This window comes from Eschscholzia californica, unplaced genomic scaffold, assembly GCF_041429995.1.
Source record: "Eschscholzia californica isolate CP2 unplaced genomic scaffold, dmEscCali1.0.p SCAF_3, whole genome shotgun sequence".
Classification (NCBI taxonomy): Eukaryota; Viridiplantae; Streptophyta; class Magnoliopsida; order Ranunculales; family Papaveraceae; genus Eschscholzia; species Eschscholzia californica.
Genome location: NW_028238420.1, coordinates 49,284,115 through 49,303,927, shown reverse-complemented (window position 1 = coordinate 49,303,927; position 19,813 = coordinate 49,284,115). Strand labels below are relative to the sequence as shown.

General features: G+C 39.3%; 2 protein-coding genes across 2 annotated transcripts in view; both read left to right on the top strand.

Annotated features, from left to right (window-relative positions):
• The window catches only part of LOC147551267 (putative disease resistance protein RGA3), a 59,033-nt gene extending 44,691 nt beyond the window's left edge, over positions 1 to 14,342 (top strand). The window contains exon 2 of the mRNA XM_086668542.1: positions 13,058 to 14,342. Coding sequence (XP_086524668.1) covers positions 13,058 to 14,342 — 1,285 coding nt within the window. The remainder of the gene's footprint in view (positions 1 to 13,057) is intronic.
• LOC147551266 (putative disease resistance protein RGA4) lies at positions 13,203 to 16,523 on the top strand. Its single transcript, XM_086672562.1, has 2 exons — positions 13,203 to 15,786; positions 15,898 to 16,523. Exons 1-2 carry the CDS (start codon positions 14,550 to 14,552, stop codon positions 16,215 to 16,217), a joined length of 1,557 nt encoding a protein of 518 aa, XP_086528688.1. The 5' UTR covers positions 13,203 to 14,549; the 3' UTR covers positions 16,218 to 16,523.
• Positions 16,524 to 19,813: the final 3,290 nt, after the last annotated feature.

Sequence of the window (19,813 nt, the reverse complement as noted above, 5' to 3'; positions counted from 1 at the left end):
AGGTGAACATGCAGATTACGAGAGACTTAAGGTTTTCGGTTGTACGGCCTATTACCATGTTAAAGGTAACAAACTTGACAATAGAGCAAAGAAGGCAATTTTCTTAGGATATGCTACAGGAGTCAAGGGTTATCGGCTATGGTGTACGGAAGACAATAAGTTTGTAATCAGCAGAGATGTGGTGTTTGATGAGTCATCTATTGTAGCTATGGCGAAAGCTACGGTGCCTAGTTGTGGTGATGTTGGGTCTACTAAAACTCAAGTAGTGGAAGTAGAAGCCGAAGACCAACGGGTTTCTAGGAATCATGATCAGGTGGAGCATCAGGATAAAACTCAGGATGAGGAAATTGATGAACCCGATCATGAGGAGGTTCAAGGGGAAGGTACACAAGTTTTACAACAACAACAGCAGGATGTTTCGGTACACACTAGGCCGAAACGGTTATATAAGCCAGTACAGAGGTTAGGGTCAGACAAATCTCTTAGGCATTACGGGCAGGCAAATGTGGTTGAATATGCACTCTCAGTGGAAGACGACGAGCCGGTCACCTTCAAACAAGCTATTACCGCGGAGGAAAGAGAGAGTTGGTTGGTTGCTATGCAAGAAGAGATGGAGTCTCTTCACAAGAACCAGACATGGGAGGTTGTCCCATTGCCCGAAGGTAAGTCTGTTATTGGTTGTAAGTGGGTGTACAAGAAGAAAGAGGATTCTTCCGAAATCAAGGGTACAAGGTATAAGGCAAGACTAGTGGCCAAGGGTTATGCACAGAAAGAAGGGGTCGACTACAATGAGATTTTCTACCGGTCGTGAAACATACTTCTATTTGGGTGCTATTGAGTATTGTTGCTCGCAGTGATCTTGAGCTAGAACAACTCGATGTTAAAACCGCCTTCTTGCACAGTGATTTGGAAGAAGAAATTTATATGGCTCAACCTGAGGGATACAAGGTTGAGGGTAAAGAAAATCAAGTATGTCGTTTGAGGAAGTCTCTTTATGGATTGAAACAATCCCCTCGCCAATGGTACAAACGATTTGATTTTTTCATGCTAAAGCATGGTTTTCGCAGAAGTGACTATGATTGTTGTGTATACATCAAGAAACTTCGTGAAGGTGACTTTATTTATCTCCTTTTGTATGTGGATGACATGCTTATTACTTCTCGAAGCATGGTGGAGATAAATAAGTTGAAATCTCAACTCAGTCAAGAGTTTGAGATGAAAGACATGGGCGCTGCAAAGAAGATACTGGGAATGGAGATTAAGAGAGAGCGGTCAAGTAAGAAACTGTACTTGAATCAGAAAGGTTACATCGAACGAGTAGTTTCTCGATTTGGGATACAGAATGCGAAGGCGGTGTCAACACCTTTGGCACCACACTTCAGGCTCTCGGGAAAACAATCTCCCACTACTACGGTGGAGAAGGATCATATGGATCGTGTACCGTATGCTAGTGCAGTTGGCAGTTTGATGTACGCTATGGTGTGTACTCGTCCGGATATTTCACAGGCGGTCAGTGTGGTTAGTAGGTTTATGGCAAACCCGAGAAAGACACATTGGGAAGCTGTGAAGTGGGTCTTGAGGTACTTGAAGGGTACTGTTGATACGAGTTTGTGCTTTGGTGGAGACACATGTCAGGTAAGCGGTTATGTTGACTCGGATTATGCTGGCGATCTAGATAGAAGACGATCTACTACTGGTTATGTATTTAAGGTACATGGTGCTCCAGTTAGTTGGCGATCGATGTTACAATCTACAGTCGCGTTATCTACTACGGAGGCCGAGTATATGGCTATGGCCGAGGGTGTGAAGGAAGCATTGTGGTGGTGGGGTCTTCTGGATGATCTAGGGATTAAGCAGGAGTGTGTAGATGTATGGTGTGATAGTCAAAGTGCAATCTACTTGGCGAAGAATCAGGTTCATCATGCTCGTACTAAGCATATCGATGTCAGGTATCACTTTATACGAGATGTCATAGAGGAAGGTGATGTTTCTCTCATGAAGGTACACACAGATGAGAATCCCGCAGACATGTTGACTAAAGTGGTGACGTGTAGCAAGTTTTAGCATTGCCTGGAATTGCTACAAATCGGCTCGTGTTAAGTTGCCCGAAAGGGCGTAATGGCGACAAGATAAACTTTATGTGAAGGATTGGTAGAACTACGGTAGGCTTGATCCTATAAAAGGGTACGTAGGCAACCATGGTCATATGGTGCAGTCGGATGAAGTTACAAGAAGAAGATATATCTTACAAGGAGTATCCTGGTGTTCGTCCAAAATTTGAAGTATATCAAATTGTGTATGAGGTGGAGAATTGTAAGAGGCGGTTTTTCATGGCTTGGTTGAGGCGGTTTTGAATGTGGCTAGAGGCGGTTCAAACTGATATTGGCGGTTGCCAATTCTAAATTATTGGAATTGGTTTCCAAAATTGGAGAATCCCACCGGCTTATATTATAATATAAATAGGGGTCTTGAGTCTTTGTAATAATCATCATCAACACAACTACTCAACAACAACTCTTCTTTAGAGAGCTAGAGAGAGTGAGCAAGTGAGAGAGATTTTGTTCATAGTTTTGAGCGGTGTTTAATTTCTCGATCGTCGAAGATTTAGTATAGAAGGTTAATTTCTATACGGTACCATCTTGGGACGAACTTGCGGGTTGTGTGAGTCGTCTTCATCTATCCTTCAATAAAGATTTCTTGTTCGCCCGAGGACGTAGGCTTTAAAGCCGAACCTCGTTAATTTCTGTTCGCATATTTGATTTTAGCTTAGCTTTTCGATTAATCTTCATAATCGGATCAATTTCTAGGTAGGAGATGAAGAAGATGAACAAGAATTCAACATTGTTCTTGTTATTATCAGACAAAATGAGAAGAAAAAAAGAGATCTTATTTGAAGAAGCGTAAGAGCTTTGGCTCATGATACCATGATAGATAAGTGAATACACCATTAATGGAAGCTTTGCTATTTTTCATTAACTTAAGAAATGAAGAGAACTCAGCTATTTATAGAGCTATAGCTGAGTTGTTACAAAACAGAAAAAACCTGTTACAAAGAGTTAGTTACAAATCAATATAGTTTAAGATTGTTAGGAAGTTTGTTGAGTTGATTATTATTCAAAAATCAGTTATGACCAAACCTAAGGGTGTGTTTGTTTCCCAATAATTGATTCTTTTGGTAGCTTTAGGAAATCACTCGTATACTTTATGGTTCAGTCACCATATACTTTAATTGCTCTGTGATGTCGCTAACTCCTGAATAGAATTTCCACCATACAAAAAGAGAGAGAAAGGAGAGAAGAGAGAGAGAGGCAGAAGAGAGAGAGATAGAGAGAAAAAGGGATGGAGAGGGAGAGTTGGTAATTAGCTTCGCCGGCGTTAAAGGTGGGAGTCGTCGGATTCCGGTGGAGGTCGCCGGAGTTCTAGTTGAAGTAGAGGAGAAGAAGAAAGAATAAAAAATTGAAGAAGTGATGTTTGGAGGAAACAAAAAGAATTTGTTTCCACCCAAAACTTATTACCCCGGAAACTTTGCTTATTTCCCCAAAACACTGGTCATTTTATTCATTGGTTTACATGAGTATTTATAGGTTTACAAGAGATTTACATATAGAAGTAATCTAAGAATATTGGGAAACTTCCCTTTACATGAATATTACAATAATTAACTTTCTCTAATAGCAAAACCGACTAGGGTTTGCTTCTTGCTCTTGGTCGGTCGGTCGGCTATGCATGCTTTGCATGCTCTCGGTCGGTGGGCTTATCCAATGGGCTGGCCCTGGTGCTATACTTTAACACATGGAATGGGTGGTCTTGGGAAGACTACACTTGCTAAAATGGTGTACAATGATGCCAGAATTGTCGATCATTTTCAGCTTAGATGTTGGGTTTGTGTCTCTGATAACTTCGACCCAAAATTCATTCTCATAGCCACTATAGGATGGTTCGGAGGGGTTGCAAATAATCTTGAAAACTTAGATTCTTTGCAACGTCGCCTTCACGAGAAACTTAGTGGGAAGAGAGTTTTTTATTGGTGTTAGATGATGTATGGAATGATGATATGAACAAGTGGGATGAGTTGAAATACTCGTTCAGATGTGGATGCAAAGGTAGTTCAATTATTGTGACCACCAGACTTGAGAGAGTGGCATCGATAATGTCTACGCTTTCCTTGTGCCGCCCAAAAGGTTTATCCGAGGAGGATTGTTTCTCTTTGTTCAAGCATCGTGCATTCAACATGAGCAAAAACAAAATAAAAATTTATCCTAAACTGGAAGCTATTGGGAAGGAGATCGTGCATAAGTGTGGAGGTATACCCTTGGCTGCGAAAACATTAGGAGGACTACTTCGCTTTAAAAGAGAAGAAAACGAATGGTTGTTTGTTAGGAAGAATGAAATTTGGGAACTTCAATTAGAAAACGAAGACACTATCTTATCAATTTTGAGGTTGAGCTACTATCATTTACCCTCACACCTGAGGTCGTGTTTTGCTTATTGCTCCGCCTTTCCAAAAGATTACATAATTAAACGAGAAGAATTGATTCATGTAAAATGCATGACTTAATGCAGGATCTTGCATGTTCTATAATGAGGGAAGAAAGCTCTGTGATCGAGTTTGAAAAAGAAACAAACAATATTGGTAACAGAAGATTAAGACATGTATCTTTTGTTTCGCCATACTCAATTTCGGTGACAGGTCTACTGCCAAATCTCGAGCCTTTCGTGAAACTAAATCCACAACCAAATAGGCGCTCTCTCCTAGTGGACTACTTCACTGATGGACCTTATCTTGAACTAATCTTCAAAAATTTAGAAATTTGCGGGTATTAGATTTGAGCTCAAGGAATGTAAAGCTTGATCAAATAAGCAATTTGTAGCTAGCACTTGAGGTACCTCAATCTCTCTGACCCTGCTATAACTTCATTACCCAATAAATCATTTTGCCAACAAAGAAATCTGCAGATGTTGAACCTAACCGACTGTTTCAAGCTCCAAATGTTACCTAAAGACCTATGGAAACTGAGAAGCCTCAGACACCTATTCATTAGTGGTTGTTCTGCATTAACCCGCATGCCAAACGGTATAGGAAAATTGGTTAATCTCCAAACATTAAGCATCTTCATTGTGGGTCCCGAGAGTGGTTCTGGTATTGAGCAATTACAAGGACTAAACAACCTAAGAGGAGAATTAACAATAAAAGCAATGGAGAACGCGGGAAACGTACTTGATGCTAAAAAAGCCAACTTAATTGGAAAGCACAATTTGCGTGTCGTAAACTTGAACTGGTCACCACCAACTAGTTTGGTGCAAGGAAATGGGCGCAGCACCAGTGAACAACAAGAAGAGGTGCTGGAAATCGTTGCAGAAAGCCTCCGACATCTACCTAATTTGAGTGGCCTTTGTATAGATGGGTATGGAGGTGCCATGTTTCCAAGTGATTTATCATGCATCTCTAATTTGGTCAATATCAAACTCTACTATTGTCCAAGGGTGGAAAACCTACCGCCGCTTGGGCTACTACCAGTACTTAAGTTTCTTGAAATAGGTTATATGAATTCGGTGAGATACATCGGAGATGAGTTTTATCATGGAAATCAAGGAGGTCTACCAGGTTTTATCTTCTTTCCATCACTTGAACATGTTAAAATATCTGATATGCCTAATTTGGAGGAATGGTCGTCACCGTTGTCAGAAGTGGGAAACGGAATAAAAGAAGATAGACAATCTTCATTCCCCCACCTAACAAAATTAACCATCTTTGGCACCAAGTTAAGAAATATTCCACGGTTGCAGCTATCTTTAAGAGTTTGAGTTATTCCATTGCACAAAATCGGTTTTAGTAAGGTGTTTAGAAAGTTCCCCCCTCCGTCTCTCTAAACTTGTGATTATTGGAGTTAACGGTTTAACATCCTTTCGGGTAACGGGGACGACAATGACGATGACACTGCAAAATCTTACATGTCTTGATATATATGGTTGTCTTGAGCTAAAGATTCTCAATAAAGAGCTTTATGACAATCGCACTTCACTAACTGAATTGAGCATCACAGGTAAGTGATCATTTATTTTCTTGTCTCGTTATATATATCCAGTTGCCATTGTATGAAGTCGTAAGAATCTGGTAATAAGAACACTTGTTATGTTTTTTTTTTTTGCAGATTGTCCGGAATTTGAGGTTTCAACAGATGAGTTTCATAACCTCCCCGCTCTTCGTTTTCTGAGTCTTGTTAGACTACCTAAAGTGACATCTTTGCCGGAGTGGATAGCCAACCTTGCAACGCTTGATAGCTTAACCATTGTAAGTTGCGATAATCTAAAATATTTGCCATCCGAGCTACTCACATCTCTTAATAATCTACGGATAGAAGATTGTCATCCAGATCTACACAGAAGATTGATGAGTTAGAGGAGACAGATGTTTTTCAGAATTTTAGCACATGGGATTAGTCTAGTGATGATAATATTGTCTTGGTGAAGAAAGTTGGGAAAGAGTTGAGCTTGGATTTGGTTTAGTTGGTGAATTTTGAAATTAGGGTCTTGTTGGAGTAAGTGAGGGAAGTTTTGTTGATCTTTTGATATTGGTGTAATTTGAAATTCAGTTGAAATAGAAGCACAACTATCATCTGTCTGCAGTTTGCATTTTCAGGGTAAAATTATATGTACCCAGTTACTACATTTTGTTTTGCTTGCTTGAATTTTAGTTGGTATGCATTCTTTTCTCAAAAATTCTATTCATCCCTCCACTTTGGTCCCTCCCCCAACCCTCCGCTGATGTGGTGGCATATTACTGAAGTATATTTTCTCACCATTCTCTCTCCAATTGCTCCACACTCAAGTGATATGTCGCCACATCGGCGGAGGGCTGGCGGAGGGATCAAAATGGAGGGATGAATAAAATTTCTCTATGTTATTAGAACTAAACCTACACGTAATAGGCTCAGAAGATATATGTGTATTGTTACCTGAAAATAAAGTGCTTAGCCCAAAATAACATCACAAGTGAGGGGGCATGTGAGTTTGCCCAAAATACGAATAGGGTGATATAGTAGCCAATAATAAAAATGTCCAAGTCCTCTCCAATGAGTTAACCTTATTAAGGACACCACAAGAGTTGTCACCAACCCATCCAACTCGGCTATACTCGGCAAGAATAGATAAGGATAAAACCAAATTCTTGATAGCTTAGACTTACCATACTAGTTAATATTCCATGTATAATATGTTACCATTTCCTATTAGTTTCCATTTTATGTAAGTTTCCATTTTATGTATATTCTACCATATCCATATATACCTATATATATAATACCAATACAAGTTGTAATTGATATACAGAGAAATACAAAAGATTAAATTCAAATTATATTCATCTCTTTGCTCTCTGGTTTCCTTTTGTTTCATCATCTTCTCTTTTGGTTCATTAGTATTAAGAGACTATTAGTCTCTTCACATGGTATCAGAGCCTACTTGATTTTTTTTTAAAAATACACAATGTCTTCAACAATTGATACCACCACTCAATCCGCTACTAATGTTACTCAAGTGTTCGATGTCCACCATTCGGACTCACCAACCACTGTTTTAATCCAACCACTTCTTACCGGAGATAACTACGCCTCCTGGTCTCGTGGTATGACAAAAGCCCTCCGTGCCAAAGACAAGCTTGGTTTCGTGGATGGGACTATTGAGAAACCAACTTCTCCCGTTGAGTTACATTCATGGGAACGTTGCAACGATCTTGTTGCCAGCTGGATACTCAATTCAGTTACTCCAGATATCCAGTCATCAATTCTTTATGATGAATCCGCTGCTGAGACATGGAAAAATCTCCATGATCGTTTCTTTCAAACCAACGCTCCGAAGGTTTTCCAACTCAAAAGAGCTATCTCATGTTTGAAACAAGAGGCCTTAGATGTCTCCACATACTTCACTCAGTTAAAATCGCTCCAGGACGAGCTTCAATCACTTACAACAGTTGAACCATGTATTTGTACTCATGGTAAGTCTATGATTGACAGGTTAAATCAGGATCGTGCAATGGAGTTCCTTCAAGGACTCCACGATCGTTTCTCTGCAATTCGCAGTCAAATCCTTCTAATGGATCCATTCCCCTCCACTTTACGTATTCATTCACTCGTTAAGCAGGAGGAGGTTCAACAAAATATTGTCAACTCTAACTCCAATGGTGTTGAAGCGGCTACTCTAGCCGTCGGCCAAGGATCTCGCAATGACCGTGGTGAACCACAACGGTCAAAGAGACAACGTCCCTATTGTGACTATTGTCACACTCACGGTCACGTTCGGGCCCAATGCTATCAATTGCATGGATATCCACCAGCAAACACAAGTCGGTCAGGCCCATTATCCCGTTCTCGGGGGCGCCCACAGCAGCATCATATGGCTGCCTCTGTCACGTCCACAACAGCCCAACAGGGAGCGCCTCCAGCCACCTCTCTAACCAAGGAACAGTACCAGACTTTGATTACTCTCTTGGAGCAAAACCGTCAGTCTACAGGCACCCCTGCTACACCAGAACAGTCCACCGACCCCATCATCAACTTGACCGGTATGTTCTTTAATAATCATTCTTGGGTAGTCGACTCGGGAGCGGCCAAACACATTTGTTCAACATTATCTTCTTTTTCTTCTTACGTTAAAGCACCTCCCGATTATTATGTGCGACTTCCCGATGGCACACGAATACGTGTTCTCCATATTGGTTCCATCTCTTTTTCAAAATCATTTTTTCTTAAAAATGTTCTACATGTTCCGGATTTCAAAATCAATTTGATTTCTGTTTCGGAAATAACTACATCCTTATTATGTGAGGTAATTTTTAATCCTTCCTCGTGTGTCTTTCAGGACCTAGCGACGGCAACGACGATTGGACTTGGTGATCGATCGGATGGACTCTATTTTCTTCGTACGGACCCTAGGATTTGCTCATCTTTCTTTCCTAGTAGTAGTAATAATGTTAATTTTAATATTTGGCATTGGAGATTGGGACATCCCTCTCTTAGTCGATTTAAGTATTTACTTTCTAATGTTCAATGTATGAAATCAATTCAAATAAATAATAAACCGTGCGATGTTTGTCCTTTATCTAAACATAAACGTTTGCCTTTTCCGACTAGCACCTCCATTACTTCTCGTCCTTTTGAACTCGTTCACGCCGACTTATGGGGTCCCTTTTCGGTCCTATCAAACTCGGGATGTCGTTATTTTTTAACAATAGTTGATGATTATTCTAGATGCACTTGGATATTTCTTCTCCCAAATAAATCCGATACTACCAAGTACGTCACTAATTTCACAACATTTGTTTCAAATCAATTTAAATATCACATTAACAAATTCAAAACCGGCAATGGTTCAATCTTGATTCCCAAAATTCAAACCTTCCGATCCGACAATGGTTCTGAATTTATGAACCACGAACTACAAAATTGGTTCCAAAATCATGGAATCTCCCACCAAACAAGTTGCACCTACACCCCTCAACAAAATGGGGTCGTAGAACGCAAACATAGACACATTTTGGAAGTGGCAAGATCTTTACGCCTTCAAGCACACCTCCCTCTTTCCTTTTGGGGTGAATGTGTTCTTACCGCAGTATATTTAATAAACAAATTACCTACTCCCGTTTTACATGGAAAATCTCCACACGAAAAATTGTTAGGTTCTCCACCTAACCTCAACCATCTTCGAGTCTTTGGTTGTTTATGTTACTTTCGTCATCCAATCGTTAAGACAAAATTAGATCCTCGAGCCTCGCCGGGTATGTTTATTGGCTATCCTAATGGCCAAAAAGGCTTTCGTATATATGATTTCTCTACACGCAAGATAATTACTTCTCGTGATGTTATCTTCCACGAAGACCGATTTCCAATGACCTCCATTCCCGCTTCTAAGAAACGGCATTTTTTAGCAATTAATGATGACGGCTCATTTCAACATTCTTCCACCACGGTTCCTAATCGGGTGGCTGCCCTCAGAAGCCGTTCTACTTCTCCAACGGCCCCAACAGTGGAGCTTCCCACTATGGACACTCCTGTCCCCTCACCAACACAAAATCTGTCTGCAGGCACCTCCAATCTGCCTCATCCTTCAACGTCAAGCCCATCATCACCCACTTCGGGCACTCCTGTCCCCTCAACAATACCACACCTGACTACAGGCACCTCCCACTTGTCTCATCCTAATACGTCAGGTCCTTCATCACCGTCCCATGAGGTATCTCCTGCCCCTCCACGCCTCACATCTCCTCATCATTCGGACACCTCATTAGCAGGTTCCCCTACTCAATCGGTTCCATCAAGTGACTCCGAGATGGACAACCATCGGCCTCAACGTTCAAGACGCCCACCAAAACATTTATCGGACTACATTTGTCAATCGTCTACTCACTCACCCATTCCTTACCCTATGACAAATTACATGTCCCTTGATGTATTCTCAAAGAATCATCAAGTATTCCTGGCTTCTGTTATCTCAACTGTGGAACCTACTTCTTATTCACAAGCTATGAAGTCCCCGGAATGGCGAAATGCTATGTCAAAAGAAATTTTGGCACTGGAATCAAATAAAACCTGGTCCATCGTTGATCTACCCCCTGGAAAACGACCCATTGGTTGCAAATGGGTCTACAAAATCAAATTTCGCTCTGATGGATCGGTTGAACGATACAAAGCTCGGCTTGTCGCCAAAGGTTATACTCAAATAGAGGGTCTGGACTATCATGACACATTCGCTCCGGTAGCTAAGTTGGTCACTGTCCGTATTCTTCTCTCCATTGTCGCAATCAAGGGTTGGTCACTTCACCAACTTGACGTCAACAATGTTTTTCTCCAAGGAGATCTCAATGAAGAGGTCTTCATGAAACTACCACCCGGTTTTTCCAAACAGGGGGAGTCCAAAGTTTGTCATTTACACAAGTCCCTCTATGGCCTCAAACAGGCTTCTCGGCAATGGTTCTCGAAATTCTCCTCAGTTCTCTTAAAAAAGGGTTTCACTCAATCCCTCTCTGACTACTCTCTTTTTTCTTTCACCAACTCCTCCACATCCATTTATGTCCTTGTATATGTGGATGACATCATAATTACGGGAAATAATGATTTGGCAATTTCCAAACTAAAAATTTTTCTCGATCAAACATTTTCTCTAAAAGATCTCGGTCGTCTACAATACTTTCTCGGCATTGAAGTTTCCCGATCCTCAAAAGGAATTTTCCTATGTCAAAGAAAATACGTTCTTGATATTCTCGCAGATTCTGGTCTCACTGCATCACGACCATCCTCCTTTCCGATGGAACAAAAACTCCGTCTCAATCCTTCAGATGGTGATCCTCTTTCCGACCCCTCTGTCTATCGTCGTCTAATTGGCCGATTACTCTATCTTACCGTCACTCGTCCTGACATTACCTATGCCGTTAATAATCTTAGTCAATTTCTTCAAAATCCTACTAATATTCATCTTGAAGCGGCACATCGTATCCTTCGATACCTGAAAGGTTCCATTAACCATGGCATATTTCTTTCCGCCAATAGCTCGTTCCACGTCACCGGCTATTGTGATTCTGACTGGGCAGGTTGTCCCACGACTCGACGTTCCACTACAGGATATTTCACTATGCTAGGTTCAAGTCCTTTGTCATGGAAGTCAAAGAAACAACCCACAGTTGCAAAATCTTCAGCTGAAGCTGAATATCGAGCACTTGCTAATCTTACTTGTGAACTCCAATGGATTAAATCCCTTCTTATGGATTTTGGTATTACTCATCCTTCACCAATGTTCGTCTATTGTGACAATCGCGCGGCACTTCACATCGCCAACAATCCGGTTTTTCATGAACGAACCAAACACATTGAAATAGACTGTCATTTCGTTCGTGAAAAAATTAAAGACAAAACCATCGCTCCCCATTTCACATCAACAATAGATCAACTGGCCGACATCTTCACAAAACCACTGGGTGGCGACATTTTTCAGAAGAATATTGGCAAGTTGGGCATCATCTCAATTTCGGCTCCAACTTGAGGGGGAGTATTAAGGACACCACAAGAGTTGTCACCAACCCATCCAACTCGGCTATACTCGGCAAGAATAGATAAGGATAAAACCAAATTCTTGATAGCTTAGACTTACCATACTAGTTAATATTCCATGTATAATATGTTACCATTTCCTATTAGTTTCCATTTTATGTAAGTTTCCATTTTATGTATATTCTACCATATCCATATATACCTATATATATAATACCAATACAAGTTGTAATTGATATACAGAGAAATACAAAAGATTAAATTCAAATTATATTCATCTCTTTGCTCTCTGGTTTCCTTTTGTTTCATCATCTTCTCTTTTGGTTCATTAGTATTAAGAGACTATTAGTCTCTTCACAAACCTTACCTAACTCAGCTTACTCTCTCTTAATGAAGCGATCAAGGCATAAGCCTGTCAACTATCATTAGGCATAATAGAACTGTTTTCTCCCCAAGTATTTACTTTAATGAAAGACCCCAGCAAGTCCTCTTATCTTGATTGTAGTCATTTTTCTACCTCATATTCTAATTTCCCTTCATCCACCAAAAGGAAAGGAGAGAGAATATCACTTTGTAAAGTCCTGCTAAAGATCTATCTCCCTACCACCAGATAAAGAGATGGCTGCTTCAATGGCTCTTCAAGTTTTAGTCTCTCCTTTAGTTGAAACTGTTCTTGGTAATCTCAGTTCTCCTTTAGTTGAAGAGTTGGACAAATTTTCCAGCACACTATCCACCATTAAAGATGTCATCGAAGACGCTGAGTTAAAACAACTTAAAAACAAACCCCTTCAGAATTGGTTGAATAAACTCAAGGATGCAGCTTATGATGCCGAGGACATCTTGGATGAGTTAGCTACTGAAGCTTTAACCATTCAAACAATGGAGACCCCGACTTCTAACAATCTTCAGGTATTACATCTCTCATCTTGTATCAATTTCAAACAAGTTTATTCTCGTCGGGAAATTGCGAAAAGAATGAGAAAAGTTCAGACAGAGTTTCATGAGATTGCCAGACAAAGGTCGAATTTCCATTTGGAAATGGGAAATAGAGTTGAATCGAGGTCGACTCAGCACCTAGAAACTAGCTCCGATATGGCTGAGAAAGAAGTCTATGGAAGGGAAGATGATAAAGATTACATGGTGAACCTATTGATAAAAAATACAGGGGTTGAGGAGGAGGGTGGAGATCATAGTCGAGCAGGAGATGCTTCGGTATGTGTAATACATGGAATGGGCGGTCTTGGGAAGACTACTCTTGCTAAAATGGTGTACCATGATGGGAGGATTGTCGATCATTTTCAGGTTAGATGTTGGGTTTGTGTCTCTGACAACTTTGACCCGAAATTCCTTCTCAGAGCTACTATAGAATCGTTAGGAGGGGTTGCAAATGATCTCGAAAACTTAGAACCTTTGCAACGTCGCCTTCGCGAGAAACTTAATGGGCAGAGATTCTTAGTGGTGTTAGATGATGTATGGAATGATGATATGAACAAGTGGGATGTTTTGAAATCCTCATTCAGATGTGGAAGCAAAGATAGTTCAATTATTGTGACCACCAGACTTGAAAAACTGGCATCGATAATGTCTACGCTTCCAGTGTGTCGCCCAAAAGGTTTATCCCATGAGGATTGTTTTTCACTGTTCAAGCATCGTGCTTTCGACATGGGAAAGAACGAAATAGAAATTTATCCGAAATTGGAAGCTATTGGCAAGGAGATTGCGCTTAAGTGTGGAGGTATACCCTTGGCTGCGAAAGCATTAGGAGGACTGCTTCGCCGTAAAAGAGAAGAGAGAGAGTGGTTGTTTGTTAGAGACAATGAAATTTGGGATCTTCAATTAGAAAACGAAGACAATATCTTATCGATTTTGAGGTTGAGCTACAATCATTTACCCTCACATTTGAGATCGTGTTTTGCTTATTGCTCCATCTTTCCAAAAGATTATAATTTGAACCGAGAAGAATTGATTCATTTATGGATGGCGAACGGTCTTGTTCCGCTTAAAGGGGGTCCTTTGGAGTTAGAAGATGTAGGAAATGAGATTTTTAACGATTTATTGTGGAGGTCCTTCTTTCAAGACACCTATAACGATAATTTTGGCAATGTGAAATGGTGTAAAATGCATGACTTAATGCATGATCTTGCATGTTCTATAATGAGGGAAGAATGCTTTGTGATTGGGTATGACAAAACAAGAAATAATACTGGTAATAGAAGATTAAGACATGTGTCTTTTCATTCGTCGTTCTCAAGTTCACTGCAGAGCTATCTTGTGCTTTTCGTGGAAAGGTCAAAACCAAATTAGCGCACTCTTCTATGTGAACACTTCGATGGAACTCATCTTCAACTAAATTTCAAAAATCTTAGAAATTTGCGGACATTAAATTTAAGCAGGATAAATACAAAGCTTGACCGAATAAGCAATTTGAAGCACTTGAGGTACCTCAATCTCTCCGACACTGGTATAACTTCATTACCCAATAAATCATTTTGTCAACTAAGAAATCTGCAGATGTTGAACCTAACCGGCTGTCAAGAGCTCCAAATGTTACCTAAAGACCTATCGAGAATGAGAAGCCTCAGGCACCTATTCATTGAACGTTGTTATGCATTAACCCTAATGCCAAACGGTATGGAAAAATTGGTTAATCTCCAAACATTGAACCTAACTTACTGTAAAAAGCTCCAAATGTTACCTAAAGACCTATCGAAACTGAGAAGCCTCAGACACCTCTGCATTAGGGGTTGTGATGCATTAACCCGAATGCCAAACGGTATGGGAGAATTGGTTAATCTCCAAACATTAAGTTTCTTCATTGTAGGTGCAGAGAGCGGTTCTACTATAGAGCAATTACAAGGACTGAACAACCTGAAAGGAGAATTAACGATAAAAGCAATAAACAATGTGAGAAACGTAGTTGACGCTAAAAAAGCCAACTTAATCGGAAAGCACAATTTGCGTGTCGTACATTTAGAGTGGTCACCGCCAATTAGTCTCGAGCAAGGAAATAGTTACAGCACCGGCGAACAACAAGAAGAGGTGCTGGAAATTGTTGCGGAAAGCCTCAAACATCTACCTAATTTGAGTGAGCTTTGTATAAATGGGTATGGAGGTGCAATGTTTCCAAGTGGTCTATCATGCATCTCTAATTTGGTCAATATCAAACTTTTTGATTGTCAAAGGGTGGAACATCTACCGGCGCTTGGGCTACTACCGGTACTTAAGATTCTTGAATTACGTAGAATGGATTCCGTGAGATACATTGGAGATGAGTTTTATCATGGAAATCATGGTGGTCTATCAGGTTTCGTCTTCTTTCCTTCACTTGAACGTGTAGAAATATCTAAGATGCCTAATTTGGAGGAATGGTCATCACTGTCATCAGAAGTGGAAAACGGAATAAAAGAAGATAGACAAACTTCATTCCCCCACCTTACAAACTTAATCATCTCTAAGTGTACCAAGTTAAGAAAAATTCCCCAGTTGCAGCTATCTGTAAGAGTTTTAAAGTTGAGGAATTGCGTAGAATCGTTTTTGGTCAGCTGTCTAGAAAGTTCCCCCGTTCAACTTTCTAAACTTCGGATTGCTGAAGTTTACGATTTAATATCCTTTGGGGTAACAGGGACGACAATGATGATGACACTGCAAAATCTTACACGTCTTGAGATACGTAGTTGTGATAAGCTAAAGAATCTCACTAAGGAGCTTTATAATAATCTCACTTCACTAACTGAATTGATCATCCGAAGTAAGTGATCATTTATTTTCTTGTCTCGTTTTAGATTTCCAGTTTTCGTTGCATGAAATCAAAGAAATCTGATAACCAAGCAGAGCACTTGTTATGTTTTATTTTTTGCAGATTGTCCGGGATTTGAGTTTCCAACAGATGAGTTTCACAACCTCCTTGTTCTTCGTTTTCTGTGTCTTGATAACCTACCTAAGATGACATCTTTGCCGGGGTGGATAGCCAACCTCACTTCACTTGATACCTTAATTATTGAAGATTGCCATAATCTGAAATATTTACCCTCCGAACCACTCACATCTCTCAATAGACTATGGATCGAAAATTGTCATCCAGATCTACACAGACGATGTGACAAAGACAAGGGAACCGATTGGTACAAGATTGCCCACATTCCAAAATTGATACTTAAGTTAGAAAGAGAGGTTGCATAATTCATTCATTGTTTCAGAGTTACAAATGGAGTTAGTTACTCGCACATTGAAGATTGCAAAAATCTGTAATATTTGCCATCTCAGCCACTCACATATCTCAATAACATATGGATTCAAGGTATGTGAATTGATAATATTGTCCTGGTGAAGAGATTTGTGATAGAGTTGAACTTGGATTTGTTTGAGTTGGTACAATTTGAGATTAGGGTCCTGTTGTAATAAGTGAAAGAAGTTCTGTTGATCTTAACTCTGTTCTTAGTGCCCCTGCTGGTTGTGAGGGTGAATAAGATTTTATTCTTATTTTTTGGTGATGGTGATCTGGTCATAATCAAGAAGCTAGGTCGAATATGATTTCATGTGGCTGTGATAAAAAAGATAGTGTGTTATGTGGACTTCAGTGACAGGGCCGGCCCTAGTCGTTAGGAAGCCCAAAGTGGTGAACAAAATCGGCCCTAGTCGTTAGGAAGCCCAAAGTGGTGAACAAAATCGGCCCTAGTCGTTAGGAAGCCCAAAGTGGTGAACAAAATCGGGGTTTCGTTAGACAAAAATAAAATCACATCGTAAAATTATGTTGTAATATTTATAAAGAGAGCGGCATTAATTTGATTGAGCTAAAACAGCAAACATACTAACTTTCATTTAAATTTTGGAATTGGAAAAGGCCGCGGCTTTGGGGAATAAAGAAAATTCTCCGGGTAATAAAGACTTTTCTTAAAACTAGTGAAATAAGTTTGACTTTTATGCTTTTTTTTATTGCTAAGGGACTTCTAATTTTTGGGAGTTCTCCTCCATCTCATCACCTCTCTCTACCACCTCATCTCCACGCCATCTCATCATCTTCTCCGGTGAAGGTCGCCGGCCGGCGACCTTCAAACATAAAAACAAAAATTAAATTAAAAAAAAAATTCTCTCTCCTCTCACTCAAATTTTTTTTTTTTTCTTCCTCTCTCTCTCTCTAGAACAGATCTAGAGAGAGAGAGAGTAGATCTTCACGAACAGATCTCGGTCTGTTCGTGAAGATCTACTCTCTCTCTCTCTCTAGATCTGTTCTAGAGAGAGAGAGAGAGGAAGGACAAAAAAAAAAAAAATTTGAGAGAGAGGAGAGAGAAAAAAATTTTAATTTTAATTTTAATTTTTTTATGTTTGAAGGTCGCCGGCTGGAAAATTGGCCGGCCGGCGACCTTCGTCGGAGAAGATGATGAGGTGGCGAGAAGATGAAGTGGCAGAGAGAATAGATGAGATGAAAGAGAACTTTTATAAAAACGTATTTTGTATTCCCCATAAAAATTTATTCCCCGGAGAACTTTCAAAAAAATTTGGATTCCCTCGAGAATTTATTCCCCGGAGAATTTTCTTTATTCCCCAAAGCCGCGGCCATGGAAAACTCTCTTCCATTTAGATATGTTTCCTTGATTTTTTGCTCCAACTTAGTTAGAGATTTATGAAAGAAATAAAATTAATAGAATGTAACACTTTCTTGACATGTATTCAAAGGAATGTTTATATGTTAAGAACTGTTGTAAGAAAATAAAAAATTCGAAAATGTTGGAACCCATCATTAGTATATCTTAATAAATTATTTTAAACATGATTTGCTTGATATAAAGAAAAAATCGAAAAATCAAACATCCGATGTGTCTGTATGCTAGTTGAATCCATACCAAATAGAGCATCATCCTTCATTTTGAACAAAAACAGAACTAGTTAAATTATCCTTCAATATTAGAAAGGGAAATAATAAAGTGACTTAGAATTTGGTACTTAGAGGATGACATGTTTTAGTGAATTCCACGTTATTATGTCATCCTCTAAGTCACTCTAGCACCTCCTTATTAGAAATGTGTAGTGTCTATTGGAAAAATAGAAAATGGGGAGGCAGGGTTAGAGACTTACAATACTCTTGTGTTCTGTTTTTCCTTTTATTAAAATTAAAGACATAATTGAACATGGGTCTACTAGGACTAGTAACAAGCCCTAAACATTCTCTGTAAACCGTCTCTTCCCTCTCTGAAAAAAAAATAACCGTCTCTATCATTCTTAGTACTCAAATCTACGTCTCTTTCTTTCGGCGAAAAGTCCTCCGTTCGTCAGGACACTTTTATGTTTCATTTTGTAGTTTGTTCTCCTTTAATAAATAGTTTTTAAGGTTGTTCTCCTTCTGAGCAGGGTCGGCCCTGTGATTTTGGTGGTCCGAAACGAAATTTGAAATTGGGGCCCTCTCTATTAAACACAAATTCAAATTTTCTCTTAAACTCTCCAGAACCTAAGGCCGTCCCGACTATGGAAATATGTTTAAAAATTTAACATCTTTCCCATTATCCCAACTTCATTCGAAGATGTATATATAAGATTATTCCAATATATTAATCAATAGTTTGACACAGGTTCACATTCTCTAATGCGAAAATAGGATAAGAGATACTTGATCCGTTTCTTATTTTATTTTATTTTCCCCCCACTTTGGTTAAGCATAAAAAAATTAAGAATCGTTCAATGACTTGAAGTAAAGAAGTAATTTTAGTTCCCAGACTACCTTGATTATATGATACCAAGACTTATATATCTAACGTATTTGAAAGTTATGTGCCCAACAAATATTTTTTTTTTGTTGAAGGGTGTCCAATAAATTCTTAATAATGTGTTTGTCTAATTTAAAAGACAAATACATTATGTATAAAACATAGTTTTACATTTTATACGGTAAAAAAAAAAATATCAAGTTGTTTTATGCTATCAACCACCATGTTCTAAACTGTTGTTCTCCGGTTATTAATCGATAAGTCGATTTCTCTCTGTCTTGGCTTAATTTAGACAGAGTTTCCTTTCTCTAACTTATAGAGAGATAAACTAATAAGGAATAATGATTAATCAATATTCCTTCTTTCGGACTAACCGAGATAGGTGTTAATGTAGTCGAGGCAAGAATAAATTCTCTTTCCTTAAGACATTTTACACCCCCGTAACAGTACCAAACGTTAGGGTGAATGCCTTCGGGATACAACGACTAACCTTTCAGAATTTTAAGATGGTACTTCTATATTCTGAAAGCGGACGAACCTTTGTCAGTATTATGAGCTCTTGGACTAATGCGGATGATCTTCTAGATGCTTCTGAAATTCAAATTTCACTCGAGACTTCTTTCTTCCTTTTCCAGATATTCTAGTCTAACCAGAACCTCTAGAAAATACTTCTTTAATTAGATATTCTAGGCTAACCAGAACCTCTAATTGTTAGAAGGGAAGAGAAGAAGAGAATGAATTGAATTGATATTCTAGACGACCTATGAAAAACTTCTTTCTTCCTTTTCTAGATATTCTAGTCTAACCAGAACTTCTAGAATTACTCCCTTAATTAGATATTCTAGGCAAACCAGAACTTCTAATTGTTAGGAGAGAAGAGAAGAAGAGAAGATAATGAATTGATGAAAATGGAGTGGGTTTGGTTGGTTTATATAGGAGTTGAATGGATGCATAGTGTCTGTTGGGTTAAAAGACATATCTGTTCGGAATTAGGGACCAAACATGAAGTATAACTGATTGTTGAAGTCGGTTAAAATCTGGGGCGTCGGATCTGGGTGGAAATCTCGGGTGGAACGC